Genomic DNA, 20,321 nt, shown 5'->3' on the forward strand with positions numbered 1-20,321 from the left:
TTTGAGACAGGATCTCTCTAAGTTGCTTAGATCCTTGCTGAGCTGCTGAAGCTGGCCTTGAATTTGTGATCCTCCTTCCTCAGCCTCCCTGTCCACTGGGATTATAGGAGAGCACCACCAAGCCCAGCAAAATTCGGATTTTAGCCAATATTAATTCTCCATAAGTGCATTAAGATCCCCTTGGAAACGCCAGCAGATTTCAAACACTTAAATATGAGGATTTTAAACATTTAACCGCGTAACACTGTGTCGAACCTTCTACAGGCGTCTCCTTGAACCGGGAGGGACCTGGACAGATCCAGGTGCCTTCAGGGTAGACCAGGGTGGCACTTCAGCGTGCCCAAGTTCATGGACTCTGCCCGATGGGGTGCTTTTCTCAGCCCTATGTAAGTATTTGTTCTCCCGCGGAAACAGTAACTAAGTCTTTTCCAATATTCAGATTTTCAACAGGAGGCAGAAATATGGAATTCTACTGAAAATCTCCTAATTTTATGGCCTGACAATAATTTTTTTTTTTTTTTAATTTTAAAACACCGTATGAACCAAACTAAATCACACCCATGACTCAGGAGACTCCTACCCTGGACATTCCTTCACATTTCTACCTTCTGACACCTCCTCACTCTCAGGGCACTGAGATGCTTTCCGACCTGGGAGAGGCTGGGACCTGAGACCCCTTACTGTCCTGTCCTTCGGAGGCGGAAACTGAGTCTCAGAGAGGGGAACGCACACCAGAGGCCACACGGTGGCTCTGAGCGCGGGTTCTGAGGGAGGCTGGCCCTGGGCTGCTGGGCTCTCTGCTGTCACTCAAGAGTTCTCTCCAGCGGTGCGGAGAGGAGGGAGGAGGGAAGAGAAGGAGGAGGAGGGGACGGGGTCCGCCCTGCCTGCCTGGGAGAGCCGTCTTGGACCCTAGGTCCGGCTGAAGAGCTTGCTGTTCCGCTGGGCGGGACGCGGCTTGCTGGGGGCTCAGGATGCAGAGCTGGGCGCTGTGGACGGCGGCCTCCCTCACCCTCCTCTCTGCACAGGCCTTTCCACAGACAGACATCAACATCAGCCCAGGTGAGCCCAGGGGCGAGGGCAGGGAGCCCGTGCAGAGGACACCCGCCGGGGCCTGGCCAGAGGAATGTTGGGGGGCGCTGGGCCTCGGGAGCTCTCCTTCCCCATCGGGGACACTCTCCGGGCCCAGACTTGGCATCGCTCCGTTGAAATCCCAATTTGGCAGTTTACAGACTGGGCAAGTTTCTTGACCTCTCTGAGCCTCCGTTTCTTCTAGAAAGTGGGGATGACCGGGGCACCCTCTCGGGCTGCTGAGCTAGGGAGACGAGGTGGCATGGGAGGGGTTCCGCGTGGTACTGGCCCCATGGGAAGATCTGAAAAATGACATTTTTGTTAGGGATTCAGCATGGGTACCCCACCCTCACCCCCGCCATGGTTGTGACAGCCATTCCCAGGGACTCTCAGACACACTGCTTTGCCACCGAGGTTGGACATACAGAGAGGACATGGTTGTCCCTCTGGTGTCCCTCTGGCAGCCTGCCCCTTAGCACCTAGCACTGTTGGTTTCGTGGGATGGCCCAGGCATTAGGACCCATCAGCTTCAAGTGCGAGGCCTCCCCGTGTCCCGTAGAGAGAGCGACGGGCTTCAGTGAGCTGAATTTCTTCCACTCTGCCAAGATGGGGCTGGGGAGTCACTCTGGGGACCCCCATCTGCATGCAGAGTCCTGACTCCTGCAGCCGAGGCTCAGGTGCCTTTGCCTGGCACCTCTCCCAGCTTCTTTCCCAGCATCGTTTAAAAGATACAATAATAGCACTCACAGCAATGAAGACTGACAGCCCTTTCTATGGGCCAGAGACGGTTCTGAGCCCTCTCTACATAAGGCTTGATTTATTTATTGGACCACACCCTACGGCAGAGAGACTACTTTGTTCACCTTCGTGAAAGTGGAACGAATAGTGGAATCCCGAGGTGGAGATCCCCATTGGGCCAGTTATTGGGCTGTTCAAATGTGGGTGCTGGGGTTGTCAGCTAAAACACCAGTAAGTAAGTGCCGGTAGGTCTCTTTTTTTTGGTATAAGTATATCCCAAATATTGCATGGAACATACTTATACTAAAAAATCTTTGTTGTTCATCTGAAATTCACATCTAACTAAGTACCCCTTTTTCTGTTTTGTTTTTGTTTCAAATCTGGTGACCCTCCTGGTAAGAACAAGGGGACATCTTGGTTCACACAGGCAAACATCAGGGACTTGTTCTGTCCAAACTCCCTGGGTGTATGAGTGGGCTCAGACTGGCCCAGCAAGGTGTCATAGCCTGGGATCTGAGACAACAGACACTTATTTCTCGTTGTCTGGACACCGGAAGGTTCCAGATCGTGGTCCTGGAGGATCTGGTCCCTGGCCACGTGCTCCCTGTGCCTTCAGAAGAGCCAGCTCTGGTCTCTCTTCCTCTTACAATCCCACCCTGAGCGCTCTCCTCTTGTGACTTCAGCTACCCTAACCACATCCCCAGGACCCGCCTCCCACTACTATCACATCATCACATGACCGCGGGAGGGAGGGGACAGACATTCAGTCCATGGCAGTGTTTTCCCATCCCTGACCTTTTCCCATCCTTGGGTCTTGAGTCCCTCACCTGTGTGATGGGCAAGGAGGACAGACCTGGACAGAATATGCTGGAGGCCCCCTTGTCTATCCCAGGGGGCCTGATTCTGCTTCCTCTTTGGAAGCCAGTCATTCAGTGCACAGCAGAACAAGGTGTCCGTCTCTCCTCCCGCGGCTTCATTCCCCGCCCTGAACATGCACGTACATGCGCAAGTGGGGACCCAGCCCCGCTCCCAGGTTTTCACTGGGGAAAAGCCTCTGGGGAGGACTGAGCCGGAGGAGACGCTTTCCCAAAAACTTTCCTCCCAACCGGCTTTCGACCACATTGTTTAAGTGGGTTATAGGAGTGCCTGGCACCCAGGAAAAGCCACTCAAATGTCTGCTATTACAAAAATCTTCCTTTCCCTGGCCCCTGAGCCCAAGAACTCTCCATGGCAAAGGAAATCAGAGCAAAGGATTTTGAAACTCAGGATCTGCTCTTGCAGGGCTTCAGGGGTGCAGAGGGGGAATTAGCCATGTTCTGTAACCCCTTCCTCTCCCTTCCAGAAACCTGGCTTTACACTCTTGCTCTGGGGAGACTCTGGGACCCAAGCTGTTTCTGCTGTAACAATATCTAATGTTTACGAGAATATCTACTGTAAGTCAGACCCAGTTACACTTTAGATGTGGTGTCCCCCAAAAGCTCACATGTGACACCATGCAAGAAGATTTGGAGGAGAAAAGCTGACTGGCTCTAGCCTTAACCTAATCAGTGCATTGATCCCCGGTGGGACTCACTGAGTGGTAGCTGGAGGCAGGTGGGCTGCGGCTGGAGGAGGGGGCTCACTGGGGGCGTGGCTTTGGGGATATGTTTGTAATTGGGGAGTGGAGTCTCTCTCTGCTTCCTGATCATGGAGCGAGCTGGTTCCCTCGGCCACACTCACGTCCTGCCTCACCTCCAGCCCTGAGCAATGGAGCCTGTTGTCAATGGATTGAGACCTCTGAAACCGTGAGCCCCCAAATAAACTTTTCCTTCTCTCAGTTGTTCTGGTCAGGTCTCTAAGTCGCAGCAGCGTAAAAGCTGACTAAAACAGACACTCTCTTCCCTGGGACGCAGGCGCTATCACCACGCCCATTTTACAGATGAAGAAATCGAGGGACCAAAAACCAAGTTCTGATGAGGCCCATCTAACTCCAGAGTCCCCGCTCTTAAACTGGAGCCCAGAGTCTCGGCTGCTGGCCATGCCTCTCTCCTAGAGTGAAGCAGATCTTGGCGTGTCGTGGACACTCTGGCCCTTTGCCCTCCTCCTCTATGGTCCCAGGGCACTCTACATATTTGTAGAATACTTAGTATATGATGATCCCCCTCTGAGCAACTTAAAGGGACACATTTCAAGTCATAGGGGCACCCAGGAAACATGGATGTATTTGCTTAACTAAACAATTGTTAAATTTGATGTTTAATTTATAGTCATTCCTCAGCCTCTGCAGGGAATGGATTCCAGGACCCCTATAGGTACCAAACTCCTTGCATGCCCAGGTCCCTTACACAAAATGGCATAGTATTTTGCATATAACCTATGCACATCCTCTATTTTAAATTATCTCTTGATTATTTATAATGCCCAGTACTGCATAAATGCTATGTAAAAGGTGATACTGTATTGTTTATGGAATAGCAAGAAAAAGAGTCTGTACCTGCGGTATCAACACAAGTTTTTTTCTCCAAAAACTTTTTAATCCATGATTGGTTAAATCTGTGCTTACAGAACCCACAAATGTAGAGGCTCCACTGTATTTATTTTATTTTTAATATTTTTATTTACTTATTTATTTTTATGTGGTGCTGAGGGTCGAACCCAGTGCCTCACATGTGCCACGACCCCAGCACCTGTATTTATTTTAAGTGAGAAAACAGAGGCCAATAAAGGGTACCTTCTAGAAGCACGATAACCCTCAGGAGTTCGAGTCTGTCAGACCGAGTCTCGACCCTGGCACCACCACTTGCCAGCCCAGGGAGCACGTGCCAACCTCTCTGAGCCTCAGTACCCGCAACTGTAAAATGGGAATGTCAGGATCCCCCTCCTGGGTGGCTGTCAAGGAGCGAGCACCCCGCCAACAGTTAGAGCAGGTAGGTGATGGTCCAGCCCCTTCTCCTCTGCATGGCCCCCCCAGGGCAGCCCAGAGAAGGGAGTCGGAGCGCAGCCAGGAGCGCTGGGCTCCCAGCGAGGGAGGGCGGTCTGCGGGGGCAGCCGGCAGCAGGCTAGCAGAGACCGAGCCCTCCAGCAGCCTTCCGGGAGTCTGGGGCCTCTAAGGGGATTGGCAGGCAAATGGGCCCCAGACCCTCCCTGTCGCCTTTCCTGGCTGGGCCCCAGGGCCGATCTGGGCAGGAGGCAGCGCAGTGGTGCGTTTGTGGGCGGCTGGCTGGGGGCCAGGAGAGCCGCAGCCAGATTGAGTAGGAAGGTGACAATTTATTCTTTTAAAAAGAGAGGGGGCGGGGGAAGAGCCCTGGATTCCACTGGTGTGTTCTCTTCCCATAACAAGCCCAGAGTCCCCTCGGGCTCTGAGTCCCACCCCAGCGGCGAGTCCTTGGGGCCTCCGGTGATGCTAGTTGAAGTAAAAGACCTTGTCGTGGGGCCTCCTGGTCTCCTGAGCAACTGGCCTCTGGCTGCACCCCCACCCCGCCCGCCCCCCTGCAGCCTCCTCTCTGAGCTCCCCCTCTCGTGTCCCCAGCCAGCCTGAACCACGTCAATTTTCCAAACGCCCCCTCCGCTCACCTTCCAGCCCCTCTCACATGGCATGCCCTCTCCCTGGAACACTCTTTCTCTGACTCTTACCATCTTTCAAGTCTTGGTGGAGACAACACCTCCCCAGGAAGCCTCCCACATGGTCCTGTGTAGGAGCCACTTTAGGTGCTCCTGTGACAGTACCCTGGACTCCCCCCCCCCCCCCAGGAAGGTGGTGCCCTGTCCTAACCACCTGCAGGCTCCTTGACAGCAGGGACAGGGCAGCCACCAATTCTGAGCAGGAAAGGGACAAATACTGGGTTTCAATAGGGGCTGCTCCCTCAAGTTTTTGCCCACATGACACATCTGCCAATCGCATGTGAATGACCTCTGTACTTCCACATTTACTTTCCTCGATCGTGGTCTCCACAGACGGTAGGACCTGTGCGGTCAGAAGCCACGGCCCTATAGTTGCCACAGAATTTCCAGCATGTAGCCAGCTGCCTGAGTCCAAGTAGATGCACAAAAGTGCTTGACCAATGAACAAAGGAACAAATGAAGGCCCAGATCATCAGTTTGGAAGCAAAAGGAAATGAATTGAAAGGCAGCAGACAGCCTGACTTTAAATAGTAGCTCTGCCAATTAGAAGCTGTGTGACCTTGCAGGAGTTAGTCAACCTCTCTGTGCTTTGGTTTACATTTGTAAAGTAGGAGTGATTGTGGCACCTATCTGGTAGGAGTGTGAAGATTAAATGAACTCACACCCATGAAGCACAATGCCTGGCATGTGGTAAATGCTCAGGAAGGGCTGACTCTGGTCATTGTGTTTCCATCATTGCCTGAAGGACATCCCTTCACAAGAGACTAGCAAAGGTCGATTTGGAAATGGGTTGAAGAAAGACCTATCCCCAGTTTCTAAACTGCCAGAAGTAAAGGGGAGTAGGCAGACCAGGCAGATAACAGTTAATTTTTATCCCAGCACCAGCCCGGGCTCCTCTTTGCGTCCCAGGCCCTCCCAATTAAAGGTCTTTGCCTGCCCAGGTGGAAAAGGGGAGAATTGAGCAGTGACCTGTGGCAGCCCCATTTTCTGGTAGGTTTCACCCCAGGAATCCAGAACCATTCTCTGCTGGGTGGAGAACATCAAAAGGAACGAACAGGGAGGCGCTGGGGGCGGGGCTTCCTTTGGACACACCCCCAGACTTTAGGCCCCAGGACCCTTCCTCCCCGCCTCCCAACCAGCCCCTCGGTTCCACCCCTCTTTCATGGCTCTCGGCCGAGGCCTGGTCAGCGGGTGAGTGGAGGAGGAAGGACAGGAAGGAGTGCAGAGGCTGTGCTCCCTCTGCAGGCTGCGACCAGCGCTCCCCAGGTCTGCGCGCACCCGGGTCACCCGAGTCACCCGAGCATCTCGCTCAAGTGCGCCTCCCGCATCCCGGGCCAAGAGCCTGTGATGCCGCCGCCGCCGCACAAATGGGTGCTAAGAACTGACACGGGCAGGGCCAGGCCCAGGGAGTGGGCCAGGGCGAGCGATGGGGGAGACCGAGGGGCTTGAGGGTTTAGGGGAGCCGGGGTGGAGCTGTTCCAAGGACTGGACCTGGAAGGCGAGACAGCAAGAAGAACCGCCAAGAGGCGTTGAGAAGACGGCAGGGCAGGAAGAATGTGGAAGGAGAGAAAAGAAAGAACAGTCTGGGGATGGAGGAGGCCGGCCTCGAAGGCCCATTGGCATAAGGAGACTGGAAAGTAGAGGAGGTCAAGGGGACTGGAGCGAATATCCTGCGGTGCTACGAAAGGCTGCCCGGTCCCAGCCAATTCTTACCCATTCCCACTTGATCCTTGCTACAGTATTTATTCAATGTCCAGCGAAACACATACCTGGGGTAAATGAATGGGGTGTCCCCGCTTGGATCTGGGAATAGTTTTAAAAACCCAAATAGTGGGATCTGAATAAAGTCTGTGGTTCAGATAATATTGTACCATGTTAATTTCCTAGTCTTGGCAAACGGTCATGTCAGAGTTTAACACGAGGGATGTTGCAGAAGGGCAGGTAGGAATACTCCACACTATCTTTGCAACTTTTCTGTAAGTGTTTATTCGAAAATAAAGTTTATTTAAAAAAAAAAAAGGAAGGGGAAAATAAAGAGGATAAAAATGTTGGAGACTTCTAGATCAGACAATACAGTGAATTTGAGACTGCGGAAGCTTTCCACTGTGGCCACGCAGACTTGTCATGTGAACTTTTACAAGCGTCCCTTAAAGTTAGGCTAGGCCATGTGTGGTGGTGTGTATCTGTAATACCAGCGACTCAGGAGGCTGAGGGAGGAGGATCGCAAGTTCAAGGCCAGCCTGGACAATTTAGTGAGACCCTGTCTCAAAATAAAAAATAAAAAGGGCTGGGGATGTATTTCAGGTAGAACGCAGTGCATTCAATCCCTGTACTGCAAAAGTAAAAATAAATGTACAAATAATAGTTAGGTTGGTCAGCTAAGAAAATAGGGTGCTTAGGAGTAAGAGAGGTGAAGATGAAGCAGTGGTCACCTGCCTCTGAGTGGCATTAGTCTCCATAATGCAGGGGCTCCACTTTTTTTGTGGGGGGGATTTACCAGGGATTGAACTCAGGGTCACTCGACCACTGAGCCACATCCCCAGCCCTATTTTGTATTTTATTTAGAGACAGGGTCTCACTGCGTTGCTTAGGGCCTCGCTTTTGCTGAGGCTGGCTTTGAACTCGTGATCCTCCTGCCTCAGCCTCCCGAGCTGCTGGGATTACAGGGTACGCCACCACGCCTGGGTAGGGCTCCACTTTAACACACACCCAGGGAGGTGTCAAGACCTAAGGAAGAAACAGAGATGCTACAGAGATGAACACGTTGGTGATTGTTTTTTTTGTTTTTTGTTTTTTTTGTTTTCCTGGTGCTGGGGATCGAACCCAGGGCCTTGTGCTTGCAAGGCAAGCACTCTACCGACTGAGCTATCTCCCCAGCCGAACACGTTGGTTCAAAAAATGGCATTGTCACAGGAACACTCAGGCCAGAGTCCACCAAGTATCCAAGGGATTGAAGCAAAGAAACTCAAAGGACAAAGGCGGAGGATTACATAGATTATTTGAAACAATAATCCTTGGCTGTGAGGATCAGTGACAAAGGTGGCGTTAGCCCAGATTCATCAGGCAGGTGCTGGGCAGACGGCCTGTGGCCTGTTTCTATATAAGGTCGTGGGCACCTTTGTGCAGACCTGTGGTCCATGCCTGAGACGCCCCTCTTCATAACCTCCTGGCTTTATTTCCTATTATTACTCTTGTCGTTAGGGCCTGACACCAGCGTCTCCGTCACAGTTCTGCAACGTTCGCAGAGGCAAAGACAAAGCCTCTTGAAGCAGGGAATCGAGACTCGTGAATGAAGAGGTCCACCTTCAGGGGCAGAAAGACCCAGATGACGAAGTCCGTGTGCTTCATCTTCGGTTCAGGGAGGGAAGCGCGAGGCTCCCCAGTGAGGCCCGTGCCATTGGACTTAAACACAAGCTTACTCACAGCCCAGTGCTTGTAAGCTAGGCGTTAATCATGGCGATGCATTTCGACTCTCAAATTATAGAACCAGAACTCGCTTCCACTCACTTGTGTGCATCATGGCTTAATTTTCATAGTGGAAAATCCAGCTCGGCTCAGGAAGACGGGCCGGCTGGGGGGTTCTGCCCTGCTGTCCTCTGGGCCGGTGTGGTTTCGGAGGTCTGCCTTCCATGAAGAGCATTTTCTCAACCTCAGATCTATTGACATTTGGGGTCAGATTATCCCTCACTGTGGGGAGCTGTTCATTGTAGGTGTTTAGCCGTTGGTGCCAGTAGGGCCACCACCCCCAGCCGTGACAACGTACAGCGTCTCTGGGCCTCGTCTTCTGGGGATTGAAACAGCCCCTGGTGGGGAACCACTGTGCAGTTTGCTGCTTCGGTGACTTCACCACTGAGGCCCGATCCCTGTGTGTGCTGGGTGTATCACAGACGCTCAATGAACCTCGTCCACTGCTTTATGATTCCACCAGCTCGGCCGTCACTGTAGTGTCTTAGAGGCAGATTCCACCTGACTGGGTGGTATCTGACCCCAGGGATCAGCTAATTGGACAACCAAAACCAAACAGGAATGTTCCAGAGTCTCACAGCCAGACGGGCACAGAGCTGGGGCTAGGACTCGGGTTTTGCAGCCCCAGCCCAGCAAACCCCCCCACTGCAGGCCCCCTGCATGCCCCCCAGGGATGAGCCATCCATTCCAGTGTGGGGAAGATTCTCAGTCTGTCTGCCTCTCCCAGTCAGTCACCTTGAGTGGTGATTTCCAGGAAAAACAAACAAGCAAACCAAAAAACCTCTCCTAAAAAGCTTCCAGAGGGACTGAGACTTGAGAGAACTTTATTACCTCAAGCATGAGTTCCTTATATGTTCCTCTGCAGCTTTAACAACAAATTCTGAAAGTGCAGTCATTTTGATGGGCAGGAGATATAAATAGCCTTAGCGCTAGCTGGCTATTAACTCGGGGAGATGGGCGCCTTCCCCAGACAACCCAGAACTGCAGATCGAAACAAGATACCATCTTTTTGTTTATAAAATTTGCAAAGATTGCCATGAAAATAATGACACCAGGCGCTGGCAAGGGCAGAGAGAGGAGTCCTCGCAGACCCGGCTGTGGCAGGATAAATGGCTTTCAGGAGGCAATTTAGCAAATTGCATCAAAGCCTTCAAAGTCTCTCTGAGAATCATCAGAAAGGCTGAGAAAGGTTTATGCATAAGCCGGCTCACCATGGCGTTATTTGTAATCGTTAAAAAAAAAAAAAAAAGGAAGAAATCTAATTATTCCCAAATAAGAGAATGATTAGATAAACTCTAGAAGGGCCACTCAGGAGAGCATTCGAGAGCTATTTAATGTTTACAAAAAGGTATCATGACGAGGGAAATGCTTATACTCTTGAATTTTTAGCAATCGGAATGCTGTCCTGTATACCAATGATCACAATTGCATTAAAAACTGTCACTGCGTATGGATGTGTCATGGTGGGAAATGTGCCAAAGAATTGACATTTTCCAACTTTGAGAAGCATATGTTACAATCTTAGTATTTTGAAAAATTTAGGCCTGCCTGAGTTTTTTTTTTTTTTTTTTCGGTACCTCAGGTATTATGTGAGTCAACTTTCCATCCCTGTAACCAAAATACCTGACAAGAACTACTTAGAGGAGGAAAAGTTTATTTGGGCTCACGATTTCAGAGGTTCAGTCTGTGGTCGGCTGACTGCATGGCTCAGGGCCCGAGATAAGGCCACACATCATGGCGGAAGGGCACGCAATGGAAAGCTGCTCAGCTCCTGGCGGCCAAGAAGCAGCCAAAGAGCAGTGAGACTGGGACCAGATGTAATCCCCAAGGGGACACTCCCAGTGACCCACTTTTTCCAGCCATGCTCCACCTGTCTACAGGTACCACCCAGTCATCCACTCGAAATCTTAATCTGCCAAATGGATTAATCCACAGATGAGGTTACACCTCGTGTAGTCTAATCTCTCACCTCTGAGCATTCCTGCATTTCTTAACGCATGAGCTTTGGGGGTTGCCTCTCATCCAAACCATGACAGGCATAGCACCCACAGTCATCACTACGAGGCACGCACTGTGTTCATTCTTGAAAATACGTAATAAATCATGGAAACAACTTCACCACCAGCCTCTCTTCTAGTCCATTTTCTCTCTGTCCACAGCCCTGCCAGAGCTGCCCCAGACTTCCCTGTGTCCCCTGTTCTGGATGGAGTTCAAAGGTCACTGCTACAGATTCTTTCCTCTCAATAAGACCTGGGCCGAGGCTGACCTCCACTGTTCCGAGTTCTCCATTGGCAGGAAATCCGCCAAACTGGCCTCCATCCACAGGTGGGTGAACCCTCTTGACCCTCCACAATTCAACCAGCTGCCCCTTTGGGAAAGGGAATGGAGAATGGTGTCTCCCATGGGCATTTCTCTCTGATCGTTAAAGCTGCTCTTTATCCAGCCCAATCCCTCACTGAATTTATCCTTGGCAGTAGAGGCTAAAGCATTTAGCGGCAGTAGCAAAGAGCACGTGGGAAGATCCGTCTTTATAAATGCCAGTCTTGTGCTGTGCTCTGCTGTGTGTCAAAGGAGCTCGATCGGTGATGCAACTGACATAACATAAAGAACGTGATGTAAGGACCATAAGGAGCTATAGCTGACTTTTATTTGATATGGTAGGTATTTTCATTTTATAGAGAAGAAACCCAGAAAGGTAACCAACTTGCTCAAAGTTGCACAGCTATGAAGTGAGAGAACTGGGTCTTGTTTTTGTTTTGGGGGGATTGTGGTCATTTTGTTTGGTTTGGGGTTTTTCTGGTGCTGGGGATGAAATCCAGGGCCTCATGCCTGCTAAGCCTATACTCTACCACTGAGCCACAGGGACTGGATTTGGACCTGAGAGTTGAACTCCATCCTCAACTGCCAAGGCCTCCTTCCACATTCCAGACACACTGACCATCTATCTCGTAGTTCTCCAGGCTGGCCCCACCCCTGCAGTCTGCTGGGGATTCCCATCCCTACCTCCTCCTGCAGGTAAAACACCTCCCCAACCCCCCAGGTAGCTCTGGCAACATCTCTTTAGTAGAGTCCCCTCTGACTCCTGGCACTAGTTACACTCACTACCCGCCTCCTCTCCAGAACCCTTCTTTCTGCACAGCTTAACAATCACTCTCAGAGTCGACTCCCTGCAGGGGTGTGAGTATTTCAGATCAGGCATAATAGTTCCCCTTGGCTCTCGAACTACAAATTCTCAATCTGGCCTCTGTTCTTCATCCATCTCAGAGACTTAAAGTTAGAAAGAGCATTTGTTCCCCTTAGACACTGTTGGTGGGATTGTAAATTAATACAACACTATGGAAATCAGAATGGAGTTTCCTCAAAAGACTAGGCATGGAACCCCCATCTGACCCAGCTGTACCACTCCTTGGTATGTAATCCAAAAGAGTTAAAAGTCATCATATGATAGCGATACATGCATGCCCATGTTTATAGAGGCACAGTTCACAACAGCCAAGTTACGCAACCTGACTAGGCACCCGTCAGCAGATTAATAGATAAAGAAAACCTAGGATATATGCAAAAGGGAGTTTCACTTGACCATAAAGAAGGATGACACTATGTCATTTTCAGGTAAATGAACGAAACTGGAAAACATCGTATTAAGGGAAATAATTCAGACTCATAAAGTCAAGGGTCACATATTTTCTCTCATATGTGGAAGCTTGAAAAAGGGGGAAAAAAAGGGATTTCATGAAAATAAAAGGGAGACCAGTAGAAGAGAGTAAGGGGACCAGGGGGCAGGCAGGTGGGGAGGGAAAGGGAAGATCCTGGGCAATGAAATTGACTAAATTATGTGCATGTATGTATATATCACAATGAATTTCACAGTTTTATATAATTTAATGTACCAGGAAGGAAGGAAGGAAGGAAGGAAGGAAGGAAGGAAAATTGTTTCCTTATGTCTTAGAGTCACTTTGTTTTATTAATGGAGAAGGTATCCTTAGTTTCCAAGGGACTCTTGAACCACCGTCTTAGTTCATGTTGTGCTGCTATAACAGAATACCCACGCCTGGGTGATTTATACTGAACAGTTCTTAGGGTTCTGGAGGCTGGGAAGTCTGAGAGCATGGCACCAGTGTCTGCTAAGTGCTCTTGGCTGGGTCATCCATGGCAGATGTCAGAAGGGCAAGGGAGTACATAAGACAGAAGAAAGTAGGCTAAGCTCATCCTTTTTATCAGGAACCACTTCTGTGATATCGGCATTAATCCATCCATGAAAGCAGATCCCTCCCGACTTAACCACCTCTGAAAAGTCCCACCTCTTAATACTGTTACCGTGGCAATTAAATTTTAACTTGAGTTTTGGAGTTCTGGAAGCACTGGTCCTGGATCAGGATCTTAAAGGACTGGGAAGCTTAAGGGATGAGACAGTAGATGTTCCAAATGAAGGAAGCCATGAGAGCTTTGTGGGCATTGATTGAGGGCATCAGGGTCATATGGTCCCAACCCTGTCACTTCCTACCTGCCTGATCTTGACCAGGTCATATAAACCCTCCAAGCCAAATAGCCTTCAACTGGAAAATAGCAATAATCCCACTGACATTTGAAAGTTATGGGTCTCTAAAAGTGATAACCCAACTAAAGTTCTCACACAGTGCTTGTCTAACTCAAATGCTCTGTAGAGGAAACTTATCATTTTCATTCATTATCATTCTTGAGACCTCAAGGAGACTTTTTCTTAGCATTCCCATGTCAGGTCATCTTTCCAAGGGATGCAAGTGAGTTTTACCTTCCTTCTTTCTTCTCCAGTTCCAATAGTATCTGCCAAGTGACTCTTGTCCGTGTGACTTCCTGGAGCATTGTGTTAAGAATTCTGAGTGCTGCTAATCTAGAACGGTTTAGCCACATCTTCCACAATCACAGAACTAAGAAGAGTACATATGTGTGCTTTTATGTGTCACCAATGCCTCAAGCAAAGGAAATATTTTAATGGTGGACATTATAGGTAAGATGGTGGCCTTTAGAGAGCTGTCAATGGAAGAAGCTAACCAGAGCCCATATGCCTGGTTGCGACAGAGAACGCCTCAATATAATTGTTTGAAGTGGCTTATTGGTTAGGTGTCAGGTCTAGGGCTGATTATTATTATTTTGTAATGACATATTTGACATCCTCTTAGTGGATTGTGGAAGACGATAATGGGAGTCATTTATTCAGTCGGAACTGTCTATCTGGTTCTGGAAACAGTTTGAGTGACATGTGCTGATACTCACCCTCATTCACTTATATCCTTTATCCACCCTTCTAACTTCTGCAAATGACCTTTAATGGGCTCACTGATATCCAGGGAACTGAGTGAGTTCCCAAGTTTCAACCCAAGGAGGAAGGGAAGTGATGGAAACTGCCCACCTCCTTCCTTTTATCACAGATAAAATATTTCCAAGATATCCTCTACAAACTTTCCCTTCTATTTAAGTGGCCAAACTTGGTCCTATGGCCAATGCTAGCTGCAAAGGAGGCTGGGAAAGTGAAATCTGATTTCCTAAGTTACGATGTAGCAATGGGTAGAGGGATTAGGAATGACTGTGGTCAGTCAGTGATATCTGCCTCAATTCCTGCTTTGTGTGAGAATGAAATGAGCTCATATGTGTATACAACTAAAGAGAGTACCTGACATGAATCAGTACTCAGAGTCTCTATGTGCCTATTTAGCTATCTGTCCAGTCATCCATCCAACTTTTCTTTCTTCTATCCATTCATCTACCCATCCATCCATCCATCCATCCACCCATCCATCTACCTATCCATCTATCCATCCATCAATCCACCCATCCATCCACTATCCATCCACCTATCCATCCATCCATCTACCCACCCATCTATCCACTATCCATCTACCTATCCATCCATCCACCCATCCATCCATCCATCCATCCACCCATCCATCCACCTATCCATCCATCCATCCATCCATCCACCCACCCATCAATCCACTATCCATCTACCTATCTATCCATCCATCCACCCATCCATCCACCCATCCATCCACTATCCATCCACCTATCCATCCATCCATCTACCCACCCATCTATCCACTATCCATCTACCTATCTATCCATCCATCCACCCACCCACCCATTCATCTATCCATCCACCCATCCATCCACCTATCCAACCATCCATCCATCCACCCATCTATCCACTATCCATCTACCTATATATCCATCCATCCATCCATCCATTCATCCATCCACCCATCCACCACCCATTCATCCACCCATCTATCTCTATTTCTTTGTTCTTCTTGGCAGTGAACTATCACCAGGTTCCTCCATCGATTTCTTTTTTTGGTTGAACTATTTGATAAGCTCTTTGAAATAGGGAATGAGAATACCCCAAGGAGATGCTGATGCCTTTTAAGGAAGTTAGGCTGTTTCAATGCAAGGATTGGTTTTGCTGAGTGGTCTATGCACATTCTAGCCTAGAGCTGAATTTTCCAGGTAAACAGAAAAGAATTTGGAGATGATATACAGGAAAAGATTTTTTTTTTTTTTCTGAGAGTAAGTCTCACTATGTTGCCCAGGCTGGCCTCAAGTGATCCATCCTCCTGCCTTAGCTTCCAAAATAAAAGGACATTTCACTATATCTGGCTCATGTGAGAAAAAATTAGAAGAGAGGAGGAAATATAAGGACTGGCAGTGGAAGGAGGATCTTTGAGAGAGAACAAAAGTTGCTGGTAGAGATTTCATTAAGTTACGTGTGTAATGAAATTAGGCCCCTTTCATTTTCTTTTTCTTTTTTTTTGGGGGGGGGTGAGGGAACCAGGGATTGAATTCAGGGGTGCTTAACCACTGAGCCACCTCCCCAGCCCTTTTTTATATTTTATTTAGAGACAGGGTCTTGCTGAATTGCTTAGAGCCTCCCTAAGTTGCTGAGGCCGGCTTTGAACTTGGCGATCCTCCTGCCTCAGCCTCCCACTCTGTTGGGATTAAGGTGTGCACCACCTCACTCGGCCTTCATTGTCTCTTGGTAATATTTTTAACATAATCTCCCTTGTTCGCTAGTGTTTTGGAGATGGGATTTAAATTTTTGGAAGAATAGCAGAGCTGAGTTCTTGGAACTGGCATGGACCAAATCCCACGTAGGGATGGCCCCATACGGTGAGCTAATTAAGAAAGAAAACAGGAAAAGAAGGCAGGGTTCACTTTGGTGCAGAAAAGTGAGCAAGGGTTGCTTTGGTTTTCAACTCCACCCCAAGAGAAGAGGCGAGGAGTCACGAGCTCCCGTGTTTCTTACATCCGCAGCTGGGAGGAAAATGTCTTTGTATATGACCTCGCCAACAGCTGTGTTCCTGGCATCCCAACTGACATCTGGACAGGCCTCCACGACCACAGACAGGTGAGAAAGCTTGGCCAGCCAGCTCCCTGGGAGGCTCTGACCACGGTGCATTTTTATTTAACAAACCCTTCACACATGTGCCAGCTGACAGCCGCGTTACAGGAGACAGAGAAGCCAGACACTGCAAGGCCACGGGTAGCCTATGATGCCTGTCACCAAAGGGGACATGAAGGAAAACACGCAGTACTGTCAGAGAAGTCTCTTGTTTTGACTTGAGTTCTCAAAAAAAAAAAACAAAAACAGGCACCAAGACATGATCGGATGACAAGAGATGGTTGAGGGGAGATGGGTGAAATAAAAGATGAGGAGGCACAAGGAACAGGGGACTCATGAGATGACGATGTGGATCTGAGCCCTGTGGAAGGACAGCGGAGGGGGAGAAGTTGGAGGAGCTCCCACCACAGCACAGTCCTGAGAAGGTCTTAGCTCAGCCAGTGGGGAGTCCCCAGGCAAAGGATGCCCTGCCCAGGGGTCCTGCCTTGGGCAGGAGTGGGCCAGCATTGGTGCCCCTGACCTGCTGAGTCACTGCCTGGGAAGAGCCTGGAGGAAATGGGGCCCCGTGTGAACGCCACATTTCAAAGGGGCAGAAGCATATCCTCAGCACATGCAAGAGGGTACCCAAAGGCAGGAGGGTGCAGCTGTCAATCATCTGCTTCCCGCAGGCGCCCTGAGCCGTGCACCACCCTGGCGGCCACAGTCGCCCCTCTGGGTAAGAAATGTTTCAGCTTGTGTTTAACAGACAACTAGGACCCAGCCAGAGACAGAATTCCAGGTGGAGGGGACAGCATGGGCCAAGGTCCTGAGGTAGGAGAGAAAACAGCATGTTCAAGGCTATTACAGAAGATAAGCAGGGCTGGAATGCAGGGTGGGGCAGGGATGGGCAGAAGGAAGGTACAAAATAAGGTCGACAAGGTGACTCAGGCTGCATCTCCTGTCCGGGGGGATCACAGCAGACGCCGCCTGAGATCCCTCCCTGTTGCTCCCAGGGAAACTGTTTTGGTCTCCATTTTGCATAGACGCTCTGGCTCTGCCTGGGAGCTCAACAGAGGACCAAGTTGCAGGTCCAGCTCCTGAGCTGCCACTTACTGGCTGGTAGGAGACTCTGGACTTTTTTAAGGCTTCTCTTAGCCTCAGTTTCTCTGTCTGTGAAATGGAGATAATAGTGCCTTGTTTTAAGAAATAAATGAACTGATGTACCTAAAAGGCCTAGCCTGACATTTGGCACATACAGAGCCCACCAAGGATGGTAGAAGTTGCTGCTAAAATTGCAGAAGCAGTGTGTCTAAAATTAGTGTACATTTTTAAATCAACAGAATTTATCTGTCGGGAACCCACATAGAAGTTGTAACTTTAAAAAAGAAACCCTAAAATTTCTATTTATAATAGTAACATTAAAATTAGACTATAATTACATTAAATCAGTGTTTAAGGGATTCATATTTCAAGGCCCGATAATCATAATGAACAGTATGGGAAAAAGGACGGTGGGGTTTTTTCTCTTTTCTTTTCAGGGCTGGGCCCCACGTGCCACGCTCTGTGTTCAGTCCTTCACAGCCTTTAATCCATTCAACCCTCACAACAATTCTCTGGAGGTAGTAGCTCCATTATATAGGAGTGGAAACTGAGCCTCAGAGAGGTTGATTAACTTGTCCAGGTCACAGAGCTGGGAAGAGGACAGAGGAAATGCAATCTCCAGCTCTACTTTCAGTCCCTCTCCCCCCACATCTCAGAAATAGCACAATTTCCATTACCTAAAATGAGCTCCATAATCATCCATGTTTGGGGGCGGGGGACACTTTTCTAAAAAGCTGAATGAATGGAGAAATGGCTCTTGTTCCTGCATGCTGCACACAGGTCTTTCTTTCCACAGTTAATTTGCACATTTATTGCAGCATCAATTCCCAACAGGACTTTTCTTACAATTGGACAGAGTAGTTCTACACCAGGAAAAAAATAATAATAATAATAATGCAGACTGTTTGGCTGAAGAGCGCCTGCCACGCACAGCAAGTGAGGGTCTGGGGCGCTGGAGCCGGGTGGGCAGACCTGGTTTGAACCCAGCGCTGCGGCCTCAGTAACTGTAAGGCATCAGGTCGACCCAGAGTCTCGGTTGCATTGGGAACAGTGGCCGAGATCTAATGCAGGAGCGCTCATCAAGAGCGAGGGTTTCTACGCAGAGGGGAAGGAGAGGAAGGTGCTAGAATGTCACCCCAAGCTGGAGCTGCTTCAAGTCCCTGACTGTCCTCTCCTTGGCCTCCATGTCCACCCCCAGGAAGGGCAGTTCGAATGGACAGACAACTCCTCCTACGACTACAGCTACTGGGACGGCAGCCAGCCGGACGGCGGCGTGCACGCGCACCCCGAAGAGGAGGACTGCGTGCAGATGTGGTACCGGCCCGCGAGCGGTGCGTGTCCCCGAGACACTCGCGGAGGCGCTGGGAGGCGCCCGCGGGGAGGCGCGCAAATTTTCAGCACCGTGGAGAGCGACCCGCGGTCCCCAGGTGTTAGGGGAGCGGCCGTTCTCCACAATAGATCCGTTTAAAACGATATTTAATGGTTCGGTGTTGGCGTGCAGACCCTGATTTGCATGGAGTGACATTAGAGAGAGAAGCACGGGGGACGAGGAGGCTCGTCGGAGGGGGCTGCTTCTGGGCCAGCCCCCAGCCCCCGGCCCCACCTGGCTTCTTGACATCAACACAAAGCTGGGTTTGGTTGCTGGTCCTACTGCTTTCTAGCTCCGAGTCCTCGCAGGGAATCGCGGTCCTCTCTCAAATTCTGTTTCCTCTTCCGTAAAGGGGACTTCATATGTTCCTGTGTCCAGGACCCTTAAGGACCATTGAGGGGTGATACAGCCCGGTGACCAGAGCATGGACTCTGGAGTCCGCAGTCCGCCCCTCATTGACCGTGTAGCCCAAGGCAAAGGCCTTAAGCTTTTGGCAGCACAGAGCCTTCACCCTCAAAATGGGGCTAACGATCCCAGCAGCTCAGGGGGCTGAGGCAGGAGGATCACAAGTTCAAGGTTGGTCTCAGCAACTTAGTGAAGCCCTAAGCAACTTAGGGAGATCCTGTCTCAAAATAAAAAGCAAAAAGGACTGAGGACGTGTCTTTGTGGTTAAGCACCCCTGGCTTCAATCCCCAGCACCAAAAATGGGGCAGGGGGACTAATGCTACTTGACCAGGTTGACACAAAGGAAAAAGAAGTGATGTAATAAGTGACTGTCAGGGTTAGCATGCACAGGTAGTGATTACCATCACCATTAACAACACTGTTACTCTCCTCACCGATCTTAGGACATAAAACTAACAATATTTCCACTTTGCAGATGAGGAAACTGGGGCTCAGAGAAGGTGAGCAACTTCTTTGAGGTCACACAGTAAGCAAGTCGTAGAGCTAGGTTTCAAGCTGAGATCTCCAGACCCAAGCATTGAACTGCTCTTCCTTCTTTGCCCCTTGTGTTCGTTCTGATGAGAGGAAGGTGGGATTGTATTACCCTGAGAGCCATCGGGAGCACAGTAGCAGAGCTGGCCAAGACTCTAAATGAAGTTTGTCCTGCCCATCCGTGGTGGCAAATCAAGCCCAGCCTCATGAAGGAACAAGACTAGACCACAGCCTTGCTGAGCTTCAGTGAGAAAGGGCCACCAGTGTAGATGCGAGGCCTACCAGAGAGGGCTCTTACTCCAGCAGGGCGGTGAGGTTACTTTTATTGTGGTGGGTGGATCTTCACCCAGATGCTCTGCTTCCTCCATCACAGCTCTGAGGTCGTGGAATGATAACGCCTGCAGCCGGAAGTTCCCTTTTGTCTGCAAGATCCCACCCCTGAGCATTAACTGATACACGGTTGGCCTCCTGAGTTGGACTCGACCCCAGCACCACTGCGTAGCTATAAAGCCTGCTATAAAGCCGCTGCTGAATGAATGCGAAATGCCACCAGAGGTAAATCTCACAGATGAGACTTTAAACAGACGAGCCCTACTGGCCACTTGGCCAAGTGACAGAAGCCCAACTCGAACTAGCTCGGCAAACAGCAAGGGCTGGCACGCCCTGTCCAGGGGCTGAGCCGGCTTCAGGGTT

The 20,321-nt window shown here is 49.8% G+C and overlaps 1 protein-coding gene across 1 annotated transcript; it reads left to right on the plus strand.

Annotated features, from left to right (window-relative positions):
• The first annotated feature begins 971 nt into the window (after positions 1 to 971).
• Positions 972 to 20,081, plus strand: Clec19a (C-type lectin domain containing 19A). Its single transcript, XM_047532902.1, has 5 exons — positions 972 to 1,059; positions 11,031 to 11,196; positions 16,156 to 16,249; positions 18,522 to 18,654; positions 20,002 to 20,081. The coding sequence occupies exons 1-5, from the start codon at positions 972 to 974 to the stop codon at positions 20,079 to 20,081; spliced, it is 561 nt and encodes a 186-aa protein (XP_047388858.1).
• Positions 20,082 to 20,321: the final 240 nt, after the last annotated feature.

This window comes from Sciurus carolinensis, chromosome 18 (genome assembly GCF_902686445.1).
Source record: "Sciurus carolinensis chromosome 18, mSciCar1.2, whole genome shotgun sequence".
Taxonomy (NCBI): domain Eukaryota; kingdom Metazoa; phylum Chordata; class Mammalia; order Rodentia; family Sciuridae; genus Sciurus; species Sciurus carolinensis.

Excerpts from the sequence above, each read along its gene's own strand:
- Clec19a (XM_047532902.1), top strand. The coding sequence starts at position 972 with ATGCAGAGCTGGGCGCTGTGGACGGCGGCCTCCCTCACCCTCCTCTCT. Across the intron at positions 16,250-18,521 it reads GCCTCCACGACCACAGACAG|GAAGGGCAGTTCGAATGGAC; the intron begins GTGAGAAAGCTT and ends GTCCACCCCCAG. Across the intron at positions 18,655-20,001 it reads GTGGTACCGGCCCGCGAGCG|CTCTGAGGTCGTGGAATGAT; the intron begins GTGCGTGTCCCC and ends CCTCCATCACAG.